The sequence below is a fragment of the Lycium ferocissimum genome, chromosome 12 (assembly GCF_029784015.1).
Source record: "Lycium ferocissimum isolate CSIRO_LF1 chromosome 12, AGI_CSIRO_Lferr_CH_V1, whole genome shotgun sequence".
Classification (NCBI taxonomy): Eukaryota; Viridiplantae; Streptophyta; class Magnoliopsida; order Solanales; family Solanaceae; genus Lycium; species Lycium ferocissimum.
The window spans coordinates 9332247-9352899 of NC_081353.1; the positions used below are offsets into that span (position 1 = coordinate 9332247).

Genomic DNA, 20653 nt, shown 5'->3' on the forward strand with positions numbered 1-20653 from the left:
CAAATTAACCTATAAATGGAGGGCATTATCCCACTTTGAGGGGTTGGCTTTTTCAGATCTAGAACATTATAATAGAAAAATATATTGAAGTTCTCTCTCTCTCTCTCTCTCTCCCTGATTTTAGTCCGAATCAGTAGTGTTCTTTAGCTTTATTCATCCATTCGACATAATACACTGCCATATATGTACATATATATCTAGCTTAGTCAGCAATATCAATATACTTACTCACAGCATTAGCATATATATATATATATATATATATATATATATATATATATATATATTAAACAAATCCATGTATATTTCGTATCAACCAAAATAGATTAAAATTCATCCACGTATCCTATACCTCACTTATAAATTCAATTGTTACCGAAATTCGGGTAAACACCTTTCTCTTTGGTCCTTGCCATATCTCATTGGTAGCCGACACGATAATGAAATTCTTGTTTGTAACAGGTATAAATCACCAAAGACACGAGGGAGTGGGAGAAAAGATGCTGCTTAGGAGAAGCATAAAAATGAATACTTATCGTAGAGGAATGGCATATACATAAAGTCATGAAATGATCATTGTACTTGCCGATGAAAGGGGAAAAACTAGACAATAGGTACTGAGTTCTAAGGCCAAACTGCAAGCTTGACTATATAATATTACAGCACACCGTTGCATGGTAAATTAATTCAGAAGAAAATGTATAGCATCATAAGCAATCAACCTTAGATTTTTAGCAGATTGAGTGATCATGATGTTATAGCTACTAGCACTTAATTTGGTGCAACTTGGTTTTTGTATCATCACAAGTGTGCCGTACGTGACCAAATTTTTTATTTTTTCCATTCACCGGAAACCTCCTCCGAATGCCGGAGCCCAGTAATCTGCTCCATTGTCACTCCCAACTTGCAGTGTGCATGACAGTGGAACCAGACACAACCCTCTACTACGCAGATCCGTTTTTGGTTCTTCATTATAATCCTTTAGATCATTCAAAAGAGAAGAATTAGGGACTGTCCTTTCAAAAGAATAGAAAAAAAAGAATAATCTCTAAATCGAAATAGTAATATACACTTTTTGTTGGTCTGTAAAAATTAATAATTCAAAGACATAAAACAACTACCTTCTCACTAGTTGCTTTCCTTTTCAGGCAGTTGTCATTGGATAGCTGCAGTAATCCACATTAACGTGAAAATAGTTAACGACAGTACAACACAATCTTTTATTCTATTAATTTTGAATGGAAACTACACATTTTATAACTGAGACTAAGTTTGTTAAAGTTGCAAACATTGTGTGACGTGATAGAATTAAAGGCATTCCCAAAACGTAGTTCAATTAAATGGATCCAATAAAGAATACCTGACCAGGGTCTTCAGGAAATAAACTATTCCTCTCATGAACCTGTAAAGCAAATATATAGTACATAATAATCAGTAATCAATAAATGCAACTATATACTACAGACATTTTAATTCAATTTCACGTCATATGCCTCATTTGCCACAACTCTATAGACAACAGCTATCACATGCAAACAGTGGTCCGCCCACCCCCGGGCCCCGGCCCCACCTATCCCATTACCGTCGGAGGCACCCTAATTCTACAATGCAAGGAATGTTATCTCACACCGGTTCATCGAAATAATTAAATAATACTCCCTCCGTTTTAATTTATATGAACTCATTTGATTATTAATTTGACATTTAAGAAAGAGGAAGAGCTTTTGAAACTTGTGGTTCAAAATAAGCCTTGAAAATTTGTGTGACTGTTAATCATTCATAAAGTGAATTTGTTTTCAAATTAGGAAAGAGGTCATTCATTTTGGCACTGACTAAAAAGGGAATAGGTTCAAACAAATTAAAACAGAGGGAGTATTAATTTTTTTAAATATGTATACATAATAGATATCACTTGAAATAATACAAAGTAAAGTTAATTTAAGGCAAATGTAACGCTTTAGAACATTTACAGCCCCATACTCAAACTTATGTACAAGTTGAATCGTGAAAGTAAGCCGACATAGATTATACAAAATTATAGTACTATATATATGTGTGTTTTATGTGTACTATTTCTTTAAGAAAAAGTATGTATATATAATTGACACAGTTTGAAAATAATACTTTAAAGGTTAGTTGTTTAGGACAAAAAGTAAAGCTTAGAACATCAACAAGACTAGTTGTTTAGGACAATAAGTAAAGCTTAGGACATCAACAGTTACTCAAACTAACGTACAAATTGAGCTGTGATAATAAACCGATACATGAACCCTGTGGTAGGGGGCTGGAGAGCTAAGGAATAGGCAGGTTAAAAAATAGAGAAGTTGAGATATTTTAGAATCTTACAGATTGTTGTTGATGTTGCTGCCTCATGTTTCCTGATCCACTGCCTAGGTACGGCAAGCTAAGGGCCTGCAATTTTTAAGGGCGTTGAAATAAAGAGAGTTGAAATATATTTTTAGAACTTCAATAACTAAAAGGGTGTCTGAAGACTGAATTTTTAACCTTATATGTACATATATTCATGCCATCACTGTGTTCATGGTAGTTTGGGAAAATGAAAGAGAGAGGAAATGTCACCTCAATTTGGCTCTGAAGGAATCTGATGTACCCAATAGCTTCTAACAGGACAGAAGCTGTGTCAGTCTGCAAAAAAATATAGTAAATGAGAAAATAAAATTCTAAAATACTGAAAATATAATTTTTCTATGTATAAAGAAACTGTAAAGTGAAAACCTAAAGGATAAAAGGAGAAAGATGAAGACAATAAAGAGAACTGTCATCTTTATAGGAGTATAAAGAACTTCTTTCTATGGGATTCCTTTTAAAGCTGAAAATACATATTATTGTGTGATAATTCAACACTTAAAAGGTAAATCTAGGTAATTAGTCCTGTTAATTAATATCCTAAAGCTTACCTTCCCAAATGGGGAAACAATTTGGTGAAGGGCTGTTATTCTGTCCCCCAATTTTTCCTTTCTCACCTGTTTCCAAACCACAGAAATTTACATAGATGGGATCAGATGACAAATGATTTTGTGTCTTTTGTGGATGTAATTGTAAGGAAAAGAATCACCATGTTTGAAGGTCAAGACAATCAAGAAAGACAACAGTGTTGTGACAAAAATGAGAAAGAGATAGATATGGATTAGCTCAAATTAAAGGTGGTAAAGAAAGGGGTAATTTTACTCAATCATGCTGAAGAAAAACAAGTTTGATTTTGATTGGTCTACTTTTTAGTATTATTTACCTTGAAGGTTGACTGAGTTGAAGATGGTTGAACCCTAGCCTTCTTATTAGGTGCCCCACCTGTAGCTGCCCCGCTGTTGCACTTCACAAAAAGGCAAACACAAGAAAAAAATTATTGTCACTCTTAATCTCCAATCATCTCAAACTAAAATCCTAGTATATCTCCAGAAAGCAAAAAATAATAATTGCTGAAATAAATTTAAGCTGGAAAAGTTCCCTTAGATCAAAATGATACTTAAAGAGCCTATAAGATGCATATTTTCGTATAGAATACCACCAGAAAATTTTGCAAGCAATAGAACTGATCTTCCATTAATTTTTTCTATTGACGGTAGTGTCATACCTCAGATGAATGATCTGGAGGTGGGTGTTTGGAATCTGAGTTGTTGTTAGAAAAATCAAGCATGTTGCTGCTCAAAGTTGTAACACAAGACTTGGGAGATGAGACTGGCAACATCTGTGACCAAGTTGGTTTAGCAGTTAATTCTGTGTTCTGACGGAACTCCACATTATTTCCATGTTCATACATATAGCTATTTGGTATGCTTTTTTGGTTAACAGAATCAGGCTGGCTCAGGAACGTTTGTTCATCCCAATTGTTCTCCAATTTCTTGACCTGCATATTGCTGAGATGCACTGCCTTGTCTTCTTCCCCTACCAAGCCACCTCTATTCAAATCCAAAGTGTCAGTATTTCATAAACATAATAAGACCACAGACAAAGAAGTCAAGAACAGACTAAAGCAAGACTTTTACTTAACAAAGAGATGAAAAAAGAAAACAAAGACCAAAAGGAATTAAAATCTGTTTAAAATACCGGATTTGTCTCAAATTTGTTTTCATAGCAGTCTCTAGTCAAGTGAAAATAAAGATTAGGTTTCAAATATCTGAAAAAAATGTTCTTGTATGAAATGAAATTTAGATCCTTTCAAAAACATTCTGATTCTTATGGCCTCAAAAATACACAAATGATGGTACTAGAGAGATATAGAGAGAAAGAGAGATTTACAGAAGTAATTGGCTCCATGATTCAGGAAGGTGATCTTGATTGTCATTCCATATGGGGAGTGAAGAAGGACAGAAATGAGGAAGAAGATTATTAGGAGGCAACAAGGAATTAGAACCATGATGATGATGATGATGAGTAGTAGCAGCAACTTGTTGAGATATGGGAGGCCTCATGTTATTCCACCACTTAGGGCTTCCACTCATCATTTGCTGCACTGGTGATTTCGGCAAATTCATTTTCTCTCCTACCTAACAACAACTAAGCTTCTTACAACTAACTAGCTATAGCTACCCCTTCCTTTCTCTTTCTTATTTACTGATCCATAGTAAAGTATGTTTTATTCTTTCAAATACTACTTTTCCTGAAGCTACCAAACAAGTCTTGTTTTTTGAGAAACTTTGAGAAGTCTTCCTACTCTTAATTAAGTAGAGGAAAGAAAAGGAACACGGCAATACTTAGAGGGCAGAGAGAGAGAGAATTGTGAAATCATGGGGTTTTGAGAACGTTTGTCTTTCTATCCCTCTTTTCTCTCCTTTTTTCTTTATTACTCCTATTAGCTTTCCTTTATTTATTTTTTCCCCTCCCCCTTTATGTTTTCCCTTTCCTTCTTTACTTTTCTCTTGCTTTTGCTTTATCAAAAGGTGATTGCAATTCTCATCAAGTAAACAAAAAAAAAAGATGATAAAAGAAATTGAGCTTTACTCCTGTGGTTGCTGGTGCACCATATATAATCTCATCTTCTTTAAAACGTATGGTTCTTGAACTCCTAAACTTACCATACAACTATGAGTTTAACTATATAAAATAGTTATAGGTAAAATGCTCTTAATAGAGCTAACATAAAAATAACGAAAAAAAGTTGTTACAAGATTTTAAATTATAGTAACATTGTCAGTAGATATAAAATGGCTCACATGATTATATGTGGGATGTTAAATTTTGGGAATATTATTTTTTCATCATTGTTAATGATTCAAACGGATTGTATAACATGCTCCAGTGGGTGTGAAATTTAAGAAAGAAAATGTTTTACACTTCTAAAACAATAATAAACATTTAAATTTAATTTATTTTTAAATATAGAAATGTGTCTTTCTTTAATAAATTAAAAAGGAAATAGCATCACATATGGACTACATGGAGTACTTTTTTGAAAATAGTCTAACTATTTAACCTCTTCCGCATCTCCTCATTCTCCCTCCTAATCCACATATTTGCTATTCTCTCTTGATTAACTGAGATGATAAAGAAATTAATGAACATTATTTATTGACTTCTAAGTGATTTGTAACTACACGAAAATTTCATGTAGAAAAGCAGTACTACATAACGTATAGTACCAAAATGTTATCTTATATAGCTAGTAGAAACTCATAGTTTGAGGATCTTATTCAAATTTATTACTTCTCATGCTAATTGCATCTGGGTTTTGACTTTGCAAATTATAATTTGGTGTTTACTACTAATTAAAGATAGTCCAATTTGATTTATAACTTTTTCGTTGCAGTTTATACTAATCAAAAGATCTTGAATACGTACATATATAACTAAGAGGATCGTAGTGGTATTCATGGAAATCACCTTTCGTGAAGTATCAGCACACCGACTTTTCATGGAAAAGAAGAACTAAGGCCAAGAATTAACAGATCAATACTCTCCTTTCCCATATTTGGTCTCAATATAAAGGTTCATAATTTTTTTTGAATAAAATATCTGTCTCACTTACTATCTTTTATTACTGCTGCCTTTTCATCTTTCCTTGAGCCAAACGTCTATCGGAAATAGTCTCTCTCTACCTTTACAAGGTGGGAAGTATGGTCTGCGTACAATCTACCCTCCTCAGACCCCACCAGATGGATTATACTATATTTGTTTTGTAAAATATCAATGTCACAAAATCTTTCAAGTCATCCGACCTTATTTGTATGTCTAATACTCCATCCGTTTCAATTTATGTGAACCCATTTGACTGATTTAAGAAAGAGGAAAGACTTTTGAAACTTTTGATTCAAAATAAGTCTTGAATATTTGTGTGGTTGTAAATCATTCATAAAGTGAATTTGTTTTCAAATTAGGAAAAAAGTCATTCATTTTGGCACGAAATAAAAAGGAAATAGATTCACATAAATTGAAACAGATGGAGTATAATTTGTTTTTCACCTAGTAGATACTTTTCTTTTAATCAACTTATAAGGGAAATTTCTCTAAAATAATCAGGCGCTTTTTGACATTAATGGATAAAAATAAAATTATCTATAATTACATGTAACTTTTAACTTCCAGAGGTCCCACCCCACCGAAAAAATCTTCTTTAAAGACATCTCTCGCCAAACAACTACTGCATCAGCGTACACTACAATTACCTGAAGTGTAAATTATTTCTGCAATGTGATTATTACTTTTCTGTACAAATTATACGTCTATTAAAGTATTTGCACCCTTTAACATATATATACTAATATGCTTAATTATAAGAATATTTGTCTAAACTATTTTTTACCTCTTCTTGAATAATTCAATTATTCAACACTTCATTAACTAAAACATTAAAGACAGATCTAGAAAAGAGTAATACTCCCTCTGTCTCGATTTATGTGGCACGGTTTGTATTGGCATGAAATGTAATAATAATAAAAAAAAAAAGGCTTTTAACTTTGTGATCTACAAGTATTAGACATTGCGTGACCAAAAATCATCCAATCATACTCCTTCCGTCCAAATTTATGTGGTACCATTTGTAGACAGAGAGTTTAAGAGATAAAAGTAGACTTTTGAAATTAAAAGTTCAAAATATGTTTTAAATCTTTTTATGGGGCCAAATCATCTCATAAAGTTAAATTGTTTCTAAATATAGAAAGATAACATTCTTTTTGGGACAGACTAGAAAGGAAAGTGTGCTACATAAATTGGGACAGAAGGAGTATTAAAATAAAAATTTTAAGTTATAGGTATTATTTTTAAAGATAAAAAGATGACATTTTCTTGGATAAGCTAAAAAAGAAAGCGTGTCACGTAATTGAAACTGTATAAACGTCCAATTTTTTGGAAGAAACTTAATTAGTCAAAACGACTAATATAAGGAAGTATCATTTAATAGACACCTAATGACGTTAGGGATAGTCATTACCATAACCAAATCCTTCCGTATTAGTTAGAAGTAAAAACTAAAAAGAATCATGTTTTGCATAAAACAAATAATTTCAAATTGCATGCGCTCTACCTCACCGATTACCTTGGGCAATATAACCATAATTTTTGGCCATACTGTTTTGTAATCTTACTGTAACCGTTAACGTTAAGCCCATCAAAAAACAATGAAGAAGCCAAGAAACCAGAATCACACAAATTTTCAAGTAGTCAAAATCTAGGGTTTTGAGATGCCTAACCATGGCCAAGACAAGAGAATGAATGATCACAATTACCAAGATGCATGTATATATTCTGTTTGTTTTCGGAAAAACAATTACTTTACCCTAATTACCTGTCGTTCTTGTAGCAAAAAAGTCAATATTGACCTTGATTCATGGCTCACTTATGAGCTGGAAAATGGGTATTGTAGTCTTTTTATGACCAATAATCTGCCTAAATTGGGGAACAACAATAGGTCATTAGGTACAAAACAAGTTGAATAAAAATAACAATATTTACATTCTCTTTGATAAATTTTATTGGATTTTGCCATGGGATACATTCTCTAGTTCTCTAAGGAACTCATTTTAACGTAGGAAACAAACAAAACGATCCTTAATTCCAGAAAGAGTGTGACGAGGAAATGGATTAAATTTATGGGAGAGAGTGAGAATTAGAGAGTATATTTGTGGGGTGGCTAAAGAATGGGGATGTCTGGTCCGTACTGCTAAAATCTTTGTCGGAGGCTCCCTGTCTTTTCTATGGCACACCCTTTATATTCCTTTCCTCCAAATTCCTTATTATTTTTAATTCTCTTAATTATTCTCATCTTCTATCTCATTCCAAGAAACAAGACTCTTCTTCCTTGTCTTGTTTCGCCTCTCATATTCCCTTCTGGATATTTTTTTGTTTACAATAATGTATATATCTAATTACTAGAAACAAAGTTTTTTCCACCGGCAATATATGGAAAATTTGTTTTATACAACATAATTTTCTCACATCATTTTTACCGAACCAGCTTATTAGGAAAACGCATGGTAGGAAATGATTCCCACTGAAATGTTGGTAAATTTTCAAATTTTTCCGTGTGAAAATAATACAGTAGTATTTTTCGTTTCTCACTGATTCAAACAAAATATCTATGAGAATAGCCATTGAACATTTTTCAATGAAAAAATTCAGTGAGAAAATAGTAATTTAGTAGTATCTATCTCCTCTTTTGGATAATATTTGGTTGAAATTCTCGGGGAAAAAAGGTTGAAAGTTGAAAGCTTGTGGTTCTCATCAATTAGCTGATTGGGATAGTGTTTTTTACAATTACCTTTCTTTACATTCGTTATTACTTATATTCCATAAAGACTTTAACGAGACTGAATCTTCAATATAAAGTCTTTTTTTTTCTAACAAAAAAGAAAAAAAAAAGAGTATGTGAAAGCTTATATTTAAACATGAATTTCATTTTGACAAAAGAATTTGTAAAATTTGAAAAGGTGTGACGGCATGACAACCATTTATTTAATTTACTTGAAATGTTACTCAAACCATTATTTCGATCTCAAAACTTTTATACCAAGTAGATGCCCAACAAAATGAATGTCCAAACGTTGATTTGCAAATATTATACTATAATAAAGTATTTACAAATATTTCCTTCAACCAATCTATGTTAAAAGGATTTAAATGTATGTATAGTTGTTACATAGGTGGTTTAGCTATTTAACTAGTGTTAGCTTGTAGTTTGTTAGTTAACCTGGATTAGTGAGGAGTTAGTTACAGTAGCCAATAGTAGTATAAATATTGTTACATTCGCAGCTTATAAGGTAAGCACTCATTTTCATTGTCAATGAATGACATTCTTCTTCTCTAATCCTTTATAAACTCAAGTGATCCTTTACAACATGCAATGAAGTTTTCTTCCGATTAATAAGGTATCAGAGCCATATTACAATAAATCTATGGATTCTTCTTTGAAACCAATAAAGAGAATTGATAGATATTTCGATTTCAATTTGTTTTGTCAATTATATATTGTTAGAGCGCGATGGTGACAGTTGAATCCCAAAGTCCTAGATCTGGAAATAGGATAACAACAACTAGTATACCATATCACCAGTCATATCTGCATCCATCCGACACGCCATTTTTTTTTATAATTAATTTTAGCCCTTAAAGGGCATTTTATTGATTATTAAGGAAAAAAAGGAAAAATAAACAAATTTTGTCTGAAAAGAAAAAATAAAATATAGAAAAGAAAAGATTAAAAAAAAAGAAACACAAATGTTGCATCAGATGTTGCCGTATTTTCTTGCATTGTCTCTCTCTTCATCAGAGCTTCTCTCTCTAGTTGTAGCTAGCTGCTGGTGCAAACATGATGATCTAGCTGGAATTTGTTGCCAAAATTGACTTCTAGTTGAGCTTGAACTGGTTTGCACTACTGGTGGTTGAGCTCTTCTTCCTCGTTTCGCAGCAAAAATTCTTGGTAAGCTTCTTTCTTGTGATTTCTGTCTCTCTACCTCACAAATGATAAATTTGACTGATATCTGCTCCCTTGTTTACTTGCTGTGATGAATCGTCTCTTTGTGTGTTTGTCTCATGTCGAGTGGAAACCTCTGTGTGCTACGGCGAGCATTGAAGGTTCCTTTGGACGGGTTCTAACCTTCACAACCCTGGTTATGCTTTCTTTCCCTTATCATGTGATCTTTGTAGGTGAACCCAAAGGGAAAAGCAAGTCTCAAATTATAAATTTAAGTGCGAAAATTAAAGAAAAATAACCGACATAGTTAATATGCCTTAATAACATAAATATGAATAAGTCTAAGTCAAACACCTTCCCAAGACCTGGAATTCATAAGTGCAAGAGCTACTAATTCATAATACAAGTCATAAATTACTATGTAACACTGTCTAAAATGGATAATGATAGAAAATAAAGATAGGAAAGAAGTCTGGTGCTGTGGGACCATCATCAACTCACCCTAGACTCAAAGTATGCCTCAGTGATCAACAGAATCTTGACCTGTACTAGTACCCGGATCCTAACCTGCACGTAGAGTGAGTATTGGAAGACGCGTACCCAGCAACATCGTTGACTGATCCTAAACTATAGTGATGAAGAGGGTTGGTACTTCTGATACTCCTCTTCTTGCTTTGTTAGTTTCAACATTTACAGTTTATAATCATCCAATAACTTAAGAAGATTTCCACAACCCAATCTGTTCATAAAGTTCATTCCTTTTCAAGCTACAAAAAAGGGTGCAATTAACGGAGGTCAAAAGTGCAATTTGCGGAGGTTCATGACCTCCGCTATATGTTGTCATGGAGGTTGGGAAAACCCCCACAGTTAACGCTGCCACAATCAATTTGCGTGCCCACTTGCGCGGGGTTTTCACAACCTTCGTGACAGCATATAGCGGAGGTTGTGAACCTTCGCAATTAACTTTCAGCCTATGGAACATTTTGGGTGCAACAGAGGTCACATACCCCCAAAATTTACTATAATTATTTGGGTTCCACTACTTTTAATATATTCTACAATTGATATACTAATTACCAAAAACAACTTTTAGAATTCTTTTCTAATATAAATCTGAATACATTTAACACTTAAACCTGAATATCAAAATAGAGAACTATTAATATTCCACTAAACCACACAAAATGTTGACAAATTGAACACCAAAAAAATGTCAATGATCTACCAATACAAAATCATTTCAAAATGAAAAAATACACGAGCTAGAAGATTCTTGAATCCATGGGTGAAGCAGATCCGCTAGCTGCAAAAAAGGAATTGGGAAGTTTGGATAATGTCAGTTCTAATATGACAAATATCAGTCCTAATAGGTTTAACATTTGACCAACGCAATCATGAAGGACATTTTAACTTGAGTATCATCTCTTAAACGGTAGTTCACAAAAGAAGTTCACTTATCCCGAGCAATACCTTCTGAAACATTATTCCTGAACTCATCTTTGGTCTTAAGTGGGTTATTGAACTCTTTCCACAAGGTCTGCCTCGTTTCCAGCCTATTTCCCTAGTAGGATCTCAAGTTCATTGAGAGCTGCCGTAATTCGTCAATTTCTAGTACCGACGTTTCGGAGGTAAACTAGTAATAAAAAAATAAATGATAGAAGTATAGAATAGCAAATAAAATAGAATGGTCAATATATGGAGGGAAATAGAGTAAATGTCAAGGTAAATCAACAAGGCAGAATAAGATTCTAGGTGTGAAATCACCTGTTAGTTCAACTCCTACTTGATTAACTATATATATTTCATGCACTTACACCTACTTAACAAAGAAACAATTTGGGTTACTAGGTCGGTTATTCTCTGAATTAAAATGTGCATCTTGCAAATATCCTATTTTCAATGTCACGCACAGGTAATGGACCTTGCTCTTATCAGAATGAAAATGATAAATTTTTTAAGGACCGATGCACAAAGTACTAGAAGTTACGGTGAGAAAGTCTGTTGACCTGCAGTCATTGCAGTTTGTATGGAGCCCAACCAAACAGAGACTAGACAAACAAATAGAGAGAGCTAAGTTGGTTGCTAAGTGTAGTGGATGCCCACGTCACACGTTCAACACATTTTATGACACCATACCTCCTAAAACTGGAATAGTCCATGCAATGTCAACTTAACACAACAAAAACTCAAAAAACAATATTCACAATCTCTCAATAATCCTATTAGTAAGTTCATCTTTGTGTTGTTTTGAATTAGAAATACCTGGTTGGATAGATGGACTTCAGTCATAAGATAAACAAAACTAACAGAGAACAGCATAGAGGCCACTTATGAGAGATGAAAGGTGTCCACGACTTGAGGATTGAAACACTAATAAGTCCCCCGCAACCTTTGTCCATAAGGTTGGAAAGTAAGCAAAGCATCTCAAATTATTCGTAAAAAGCTAATCAAAACATATCTAGGTGCACATAGAGGGAAGTACTACACAAAATGCAAAGATATTGACTCCTCAAGACAGATAGCATTAGCTAGCTTTGTCCATAACGTTAAAATGTAAGCAAAACATCTCTACTTATTCCGGGAAAAAAGAAGGTAAAGCGAGACATTTCTGGTTGGACATGCAACTCTAGTATAGTGAGCTTAAACAAAATATTCTACTTCACATATGAAAAGTTAATTATTGAACAATTACTTTCACTCATAGCAGAAAAATATCTCGCATATACTTGTAAAATGCTTTATCTTGACCTGTTGACAATTTGGACACTGGGCAACAAATTCAGTTACATCTCTTTTCATACCATCCCACCATTTAAACGTGGGCCACAGCGGGCCGGGTCGGGGCCGGCCGGGCCGTAAGTTAGGGGGCCGGGCTTGGAGAGGGAAAAGGGTGTCCGGCCCAGCCCACCCCGGATAGGGGCTACACCTCGGGCTAACCAGGTAGGGCAGACCAGTTATAGTTAGTGGGCCGGCTTTTTTTTTTTTTTTTTTTTTGAAGTTCTAATACAAAAATAGACATTTACATTTACTAATAATAAAAAAATTAACATTTACATCTAATGATAAAATTGCTAAATTTAAAAAAGTTTAGTCATCGTCAAATTCAAAAGCTAGCCGTTGTAAATTTAAAAACTAGTCGTTGCTAATTTTATTTGAACCCCTAAATTTATGAATAACTTCACTTTGGTCATATTTTCAAACTATAAATACCCCTCCATTCTTCTTCATTTTCACACAATTCTCTCTTTATCTAAATTTGTTATTCAACTAGTGTATATTACTTCACGTCCACCTTCTCCTCGAGTTCGAAGATCAACTTCAAGTGCGGTGTGGATGCATTTTGAGCGAGTAAATGAGGAACATGTTAAATGTCAACATTGTGGTGACATATATCTCCACAAGTCCGGAGCGTCGGGTATTAGCCTATTGGGGGGGGGGGGGTGGAGAGGGAGTACGGTGTGTTGCGTAGACACTTGTGAAAAGGTATGAAATTGAACTGAATGATTTATCAAAGGTATATTTGTTGAGATAAGTACTACCACAATCTAATATACACTATATACTGAAAATGTATCAAAGGTATATTTTTTGAGAAAACAAGATTGTCTAGCTTTAAAATACAATTTTAAAGAAAACTAAAGTGCTCTGTAAAAAGAGACTCCTAATTTATTGGGATATAATATTTTTAAAATACTTATTATTAGTAATAAATGTAGTACTTATCTTTTTTCTTTTTTTTTTTTGATTTGAAGTGGGCCGGGCAGGGCCGGTGCCCCGGTGGGCTATCAACCGGGCTACTGGTGGGCTGTCCACCTTGTCCGGCCCATCCCCCTAATAAAGCCCACCTAGCCCAGCCCCTTACACCTCTTAGTGGGTTTGGGCCGGGCCGGTGGTGGGCCGGGTTTACCTGGCCTGGTTCAGGCTGGCCCGGCCCACTTGACACCCTTACCACCAATAAACTTCCTTGAGATTACGGTAAATCTTTGTTAAGCCTAGATGAATAGAATAGCGAGAGTAATGTGCCTCCCCCATAACCTATTGACGGAATCCTGCAACATTAGGAATACATAATCTACCTCGATACCTGAGTACTCCATCACCTGTAATCACAAAGGGTGTCTTTTCTTTTACGAGGTCCTGTATCTCAGTAATGAACTAGAACAGGGTCTTCGTACTGACGTTTCTTTATTTCTGCTACCAAAAATGACACTGTTGTGTCTTGAACAGTAACTCCTGCATCACCTGAATCTATCAATCGAACTACGAGGCTAGCTAATCGATGAACTTCACGGACCATTTCTCTTCTCCCTGGCGGCACATGTGACTAGCTACCCATAGATTTACGACTGAGGGCCTCGGCTACTACGTTAGATTTCCCAGGATGGTACAGAATATACACATCATAGTCTTTCAGCAACACTAGCCATCGCCTCTGACGCAGATTTAAGTCCTTCTGCTTAAAGATGTACTGGAGACTCTTATGATCAGTATAGATATCAAAATGGACGCCGTATAAGTAGTGCCTCCATATCTTCAAAGCGTGAATCACTGCCGCTAGCTCAAGATCATGGGTTGGATAATTCTTCTCGTGCTTCTTCAGCTGTCTAGAAGCATAAGGGACAACCGTACCGTGCTGCATCAACACACAGCCCAATCCAATACCTGAAGCATCACAATATACCACATAGCCATCTGCTCCTTCTGGAAGAGTCAAAACAGGTGCTGAAGTTAGCTTATCCTTCAACATCTGAAAACTTTGCTCATAAGCATATGTCCATTGGAACTTAGCTGATTTCTGAGTCAACTTAGTCAATGGGGCTGAAAGAGAGGAAAATCCTTCTACAAACCTTCTATAATAACCTGCCAAGCCTAAGAAATTACGTATCTCCGATGGTGTCGTAGGCCTTGGCCAATCCTTCACAGCCCTAATCTTTTGGGCATCAACTCTAATGCCTTCTTCTGAAATAATGTGACCCAGAAAAATCACAGAGTTCAATCAGAACTCACACTTGGAAAACATGGCATATAGCTCTCTTTTTTGAAGAACCCCAAGCACCGCTCGTAGATGTTTTGCATGATCTGCCTTTGATGGTGAATAAACCAGAATATCATTTATAAACACAATCATGAACATATCTAAGAAGGGTCTGAATACACGATTCATCAGATCCATGAATATAGCTGGGGCATTAGTTAGCCCGAACGACATAACACGAAACTCATAGTGGCCATATATAGTTCGGAATGCCGTCTTCGAAATGTCCTCTTCCTTCCTCCTAACCTGGTGGTATCTTGATCTCAAGTCTATCTTCGAGAAATATTTAGCGCCTTGCAATTGGTCAAATAAATCATCGATCCTCGAGAGCGGATACTTATTCTTTACAGTAACTTTATTCAATTGCCTATAATCAATACACATTCGCAAAGAGCCATCCTTCTTTCTTACAAATAATACCGATGCTCCCCATGGTGATGTGCTGGGCCTAATAAAGCCCTTCTCGACAAATCTTTCAATCGCTCCTTCAATTCTTTCAACTCCGCAGGTGCCATCCTATAAGGAGGAATAGATATTGGCTGAGTATCTTGCAATAGATCAATAGTAAAATCAATCTTTCTCTCTGGAGGAATGCCTGGAAGCTCATCTGGAAACACTTCTGGGAACTCTTTAGCCTCAGGAACAGACTGAAGAGTCGGTGACTCTGCTTGCACATCTTGAACTCGAACTAGGTGAAAAAATACCCTTTTTCTGATCATCTTCTCTGCCTTAAGGTAGGAAATAAACATACCCTTCGGCGAAAAGGAATTACCCTTCCACTCAAGAACTGGCTCATCGGGAAACTGAAAAACGAACTATCTTTGTTCGGCAATCAACATTAGCATAACAAGAAGCCAGCCAATCCATTCCCGTAATAACATCAAAATCAATCATATCTAACTCAACCAGGTCTTCTACAGTATGGCGCTTACAAACTATAACAACACAAAGACTGGTATACTCGCCTAGCTATAACTGGATCACCAACTAGCGTAGATACCTCAAACGGTCTAATCGTGTCACGACCCAACCGGAGGGCCGTGACGGGCACCCCGTGCTAACCCACCCGGGCACCTCTTATCATACTTTCTCATTACATCTAGGTGAGCCACATAGCTAAATCATACTTTTCATTCATCAATCATACTAATCCCATTGGGCCACAATACATCTATATCATCATTAGCATCTATGCCCATATCAATGTACATAAGCCGACGAGGCTAACAAAATAATATCCAATATATAGGCCGATAAGGCCAAACACATCTAACCATATACACATGTCTACGAGCCTCTAAGAAGAGTATTGTTATATCCCGTGTTTCCTACATTCGGATAATTCGAGAAAGTCATGGCAAGTTAGGGACAAGATCACTTTCAAGAATTATTTTAATATACGGGTTGTTAGGAATATTATTTATGAACATTGGTAGAATGAAAATATTGGGAAAGTCCATGGGTAAGAAGAGAAATTTGCAAAATGGCCAATGGAAATAATGTGGAAGGCTAGGGGCAAAATGGTAAAATTGAGAAAAGTCGAGGGGCAAAACGGGAATTTCACCAAAGAGTTCTTGAAGGGTCCAAGAAGGCCATATTGGCCATGTGACAAAAAAGAAGAAGAAAGGAAAGCTAAACAAATAAATAAGTCATCTTTTTCTAGGAAAATTAAGGAAAATTCTAGAGAGGCATGTGCCTCTCACATGATTGTGGGAATTTTATATATATGAGGGAGTGAAGGGGAAATCTAGAGAAATCATCATTTAAGAAGCATGAAAAAAAAAAGATGGAGAGAAAATAAACATGGCCTATTCGGCCAAAGAGAGGAGAAAAAGAAGACCAAGAATCAGATCCAAAATTTGTTTCTTCATGTATTTATACTAAGTGCAAGACTCTCTTCAACATGGTATAATTATTTTGGCAAGGAAACAATTTTAGTGGCAAGTGGAAGTTTGGGAAAAAGGTAAGAATTTCATGTTCTTATTATGTTATGGAAGGTTATACATGTTATAGTATGTAGAAATGAATGAAAAGTATGAAAATCTTGTGTGTTGTGGATATGGATGTGTGATCGTATGCATGGATGGTTTGCAAGGGCAATGATTCAATTGTTTTATTTAGTATTTTGATTGTTGTTGATGTTATGGATGATTTGTATGTGTTGTAGAGTGAAGGAATGGATGGAATACATGAAACTATGTATGTTGTGTTGTTGGCCGTCTATATGAGTAGTGTGGCCGTGTGGTGTATGGAGTTGGAATGGAAATGGATTAATTTTGTTTAGTATATTAGTTGTGTATTGTGATCCTTATAATGTTAATGAAGGCAAAATGGTTTAGGTTGGTGTTGAGATGAAATGTAGAAGGTTATGTCATTTTGAAATGATTTTATGTTATTGTGATAACGAAGATGTTAAGGTGCAAATTAGGATTATGGTTGGTGAATTTGGAAGATGGAAATGTGTTATGAGTAAGTATGCCAAAAAATTAGAAGTGTTGGGTGAATTATGGTTTCGATGGAAAATTTGTATATTTTGCGAATAAGATGGAAAACCATATGTAATGCCTCTAAATGATGTTGGGGTGACCTTGATGAGTAAATAAGTATGAAACATCCATGTTGGATTGAAAATGTGAAATTTGTTGTAAGTCGTCGCTTATGCATAAAGATGACTATTCACGTTAGTATGTGATTCTAGCCAATTGTTGATGTTGTTGATGTTGTTGTTGTTGACATTTGAGCCGAGTTAAATTCTCGGGGTGTCATATTTATAGGGGAGGTGCTGCCGAAATTTCGGTAGACAAGTAGTAAACCAAGGTTGAAATTTTAAGTCTCATGAATAGTAACTGGTAAATGCGACCAAATTGCAGATTTTGGCGAACTTGGAATTGGGATTTGGAGTAGCGTAAGAAGCGGAAAAAGGTATGTAAGGCATCACCTTCTCTTTTTGGCATGTCTTAGACGTGTTAGGTTTGGATATGGGCCTCGGGGACGATCCTATTCCTAGAAACCTAAGATTGAATTTGACTCTTTTTCATTCAATAGGATTGAATTAAATGTTTTATGAATAGTTGGAAAAATTGCATAATCATTTAGAACTTGCATGATTAGGACCCGACTACCAAAGGCCAGTTGTTTAGCTACCTAATTATGCTTTATAATATACGTGGTGGTGTAACAATGTTTCTAATATGATTATTACCTCGGTTTTCCAAAAATGGCTTCGGAAACGTGGTTGTGGTTCACTGATGATTTTTAAGGAACTAGTTTTGTACAAAGAAACCCAAGATTGATTTTTCTAAAACCACTCCGACGGGGGTGTGAGATTTTAATATTTAGACTTTCTAAAACCACTCCGAAGGGGGTGCGGTGGCCTCAGCTTATGCCTGAGTGTGCTATGGCCTCGGTCTGTGTCTGAGCGAGCTGTGGCCTCAGCTGATCACTGAGTGTGCTATGGCCTCAGCTCACGTCTGGGAGCACTATGGCCTCAGCTTATGTCTGAGTGAGCTATTTTTTCAAAACCACTCCGAAAGGGGTGCGAGATTTTACTATTTCATTTCACTTACTACTTATGTTTACATTATCATTACTATTATGCCCGAAGGGGCCATCATTATTATTATGCCGGAAGCGCGACGCCCGGGCGGGGCCGTGATTATTATTATGCCGGAGCGGCAATGCCCGGGCGGGCCGTGATTCTTATTATGCCGGAAGCGCAATGCCGGGCGGGCCGTGATTATTATTATGCCGGAGCCGGCAATGCCCGAAGGCGCCATTATCATTCCTACGCCTAAGCGGTCGTCCGGCGGGACCGCGTGATACTATATTTAGATTGTGCATTCTAGAACTCGGTGTACCGTACTTATATCGTGTATGCTTAAAGAACGTGTGTTCACTCGCATTATTTACTTAAGGATTGTTCTAAGACCCCATGTCTACATTTATGTTTCCTCCAGCGAGGGCTGCAGGTAATGAGCGTGATTGTGATTTCTTCCCTCCTAAATTTAAGCTATGGTTATTATTTGTTATCGCTTACATACTCGCACATTCTGCATCGACCCTCCTTCTTCGGGGCGCGTTTCACCGCGCCGCAGTACACCCGTACGAAGAGAAGACTTGCTAGAAGTTGTCCCCGCGGGATTGGCGAGCTCCATCTCAGTTCGGAGTATTGCCGAGTCGAGTACTCATGTCATGGTATTTGTACATCCTAGAGACTTTGCAGAGCGCGAATCAGTTATAGATGTTAAAAGAGTAGGTATTTTCAGATGATTTTTGGTTGGAAAAGGCACGTAGTTGATTGAAAAGTTTTCTTAATCTGTACAAAGATAATGATTTCTATTTGAAAAGTTCCATGTTTTAAAAAGTTTTGAAATGACAGGTTTTAGTAACGCGAACGTTTAAGGGTTCGCTCGACTCTGAGGAGAGTCGGGTGCCCATCACACCCTAGTAAGGTCGGGGTGTGACAAGTATGTCATATCATATAGGCGGGACAGGACCCCGCCGTACCCATAAATATGTACATAAAAGAATCTATATCAAAAGCTGTAGCTCCGAATGAAATGGAGCTCCGCTATGTAGTCCCTGAATAATGAAGGTATGGATCAAGTCCGTTCACTCCGGCCACCTCGGCGGTATGACGCAGCGTCCACAAACAAAAGGACGTGGCACGAAGAATGTACCGAGTATGTAAAGCATGATCAACATCAATAAGAAAGCATAATAGACAACATGTGAAATAGCATAGGATGGGAGATAATAGTATCATCATCATAACACTTACTCGCTTTTAATAGGGACAATCCATTTATATTGCGTATCCGTGTATGTATATCCATATCCGTACTCATTTACATTTCGTATCCCTTTTCGTATTCGTAGTCATATTTCCATTCATACTCATATTCATATCACATACATATCACATATATTACATATAGTTAGCATATTCGTACTCATATTGATATCATATACATAGCATTTACATAGCCTTTACATAGCATACCCGACCATGAAGGTTCGGTGTTTCACATACCTGGCCCTACCAAGGCTCAGTGTCATACATACCGCCCTACCAAGGCTCGTGGTTATCCGTACCCAATCGCACGGTGTGCGCGCGCATTATATATATATATATATACATATTTACTATATTCTACCCGCCATATACTGCTTTCGTTTCATAATAGCCATACATAGGCACATATACACATAAGCTCATAAGCATCTTCAGCATCATTACTATCATCATTCATTACATCTATCACTAGAGGATTACTGCGTCGTATAAGGAGTTTAGTGCAATCGTAACATATCGAGATCATGAGCTTAGTAGCTTTTTAGAGATAGAATCATTAGAGGATATCATAGGCTCATAGAAGAATAGATATTTGGCTAAAGAACCATGCCTTATGAAAGAAGGGTTAGCCTTACATACCTTTCCGTTCAACTATTTTATCGCTTGCACGTTCTCCTTCAATGCTCACGTTTCTACCTTTCATTAGAGTACATACTAACATTAGAAAATCGTTGACTTAACATACATGACTAAAGCGTAGAAAATCGACAAAGATCTCCTTTATTTATACGACTTCCTCCATATCATATATCAACTCCCAAACATCAATAATAACATTCACAACATCATAACAATAGCCTTTATTCACCTACATTGTCCTTACTCAATTCCCTTCGAATCATCCATATTCATGATCATAACACACGATTACGTTCATTCATATACAACGTCTATCCCATGT

The 20653-nt window shown here is 35.9% G+C and overlaps 1 protein-coding gene across 2 annotated transcripts; it reads right to left on the reverse strand.

The window, feature by feature from the left end:
* Window positions 1-491: 491 nt before the first annotated feature.
* On the reverse strand, window positions 492-4836 carry LOC132039594 (transcription factor bHLH68). Of its 2 annotated transcripts, none has more exons than XM_059430090.1 (9): window positions 4258-4836; window positions 3593-3917; window positions 3251-3331; window positions 2919-2984; window positions 2506-2646; window positions 2347-2412; window positions 1361-1402; window positions 1122-1166; window positions 492-979 (listed from the first exon to the last, which is right to left on the reverse strand). In XM_059430090.1, exons 1-9 carry the CDS (start codon window positions 4491-4493, stop codon window positions 845-847), a joined length of 1137 nt encoding a protein of 378 aa, XP_059286073.1. In that variant the 5' UTR covers window positions 4494-4836; the 3' UTR covers window positions 492-844. The 2 variants fall into 2 exon arrangements, with proteins under 2 accessions (XP_059286073.1, XP_059286074.1); XM_059430091.1 differs by having other exon boundaries at window positions 2581-2646; window positions 4258-4829.
* Window positions 4837-20653: the final 15817 nt, after the last annotated feature.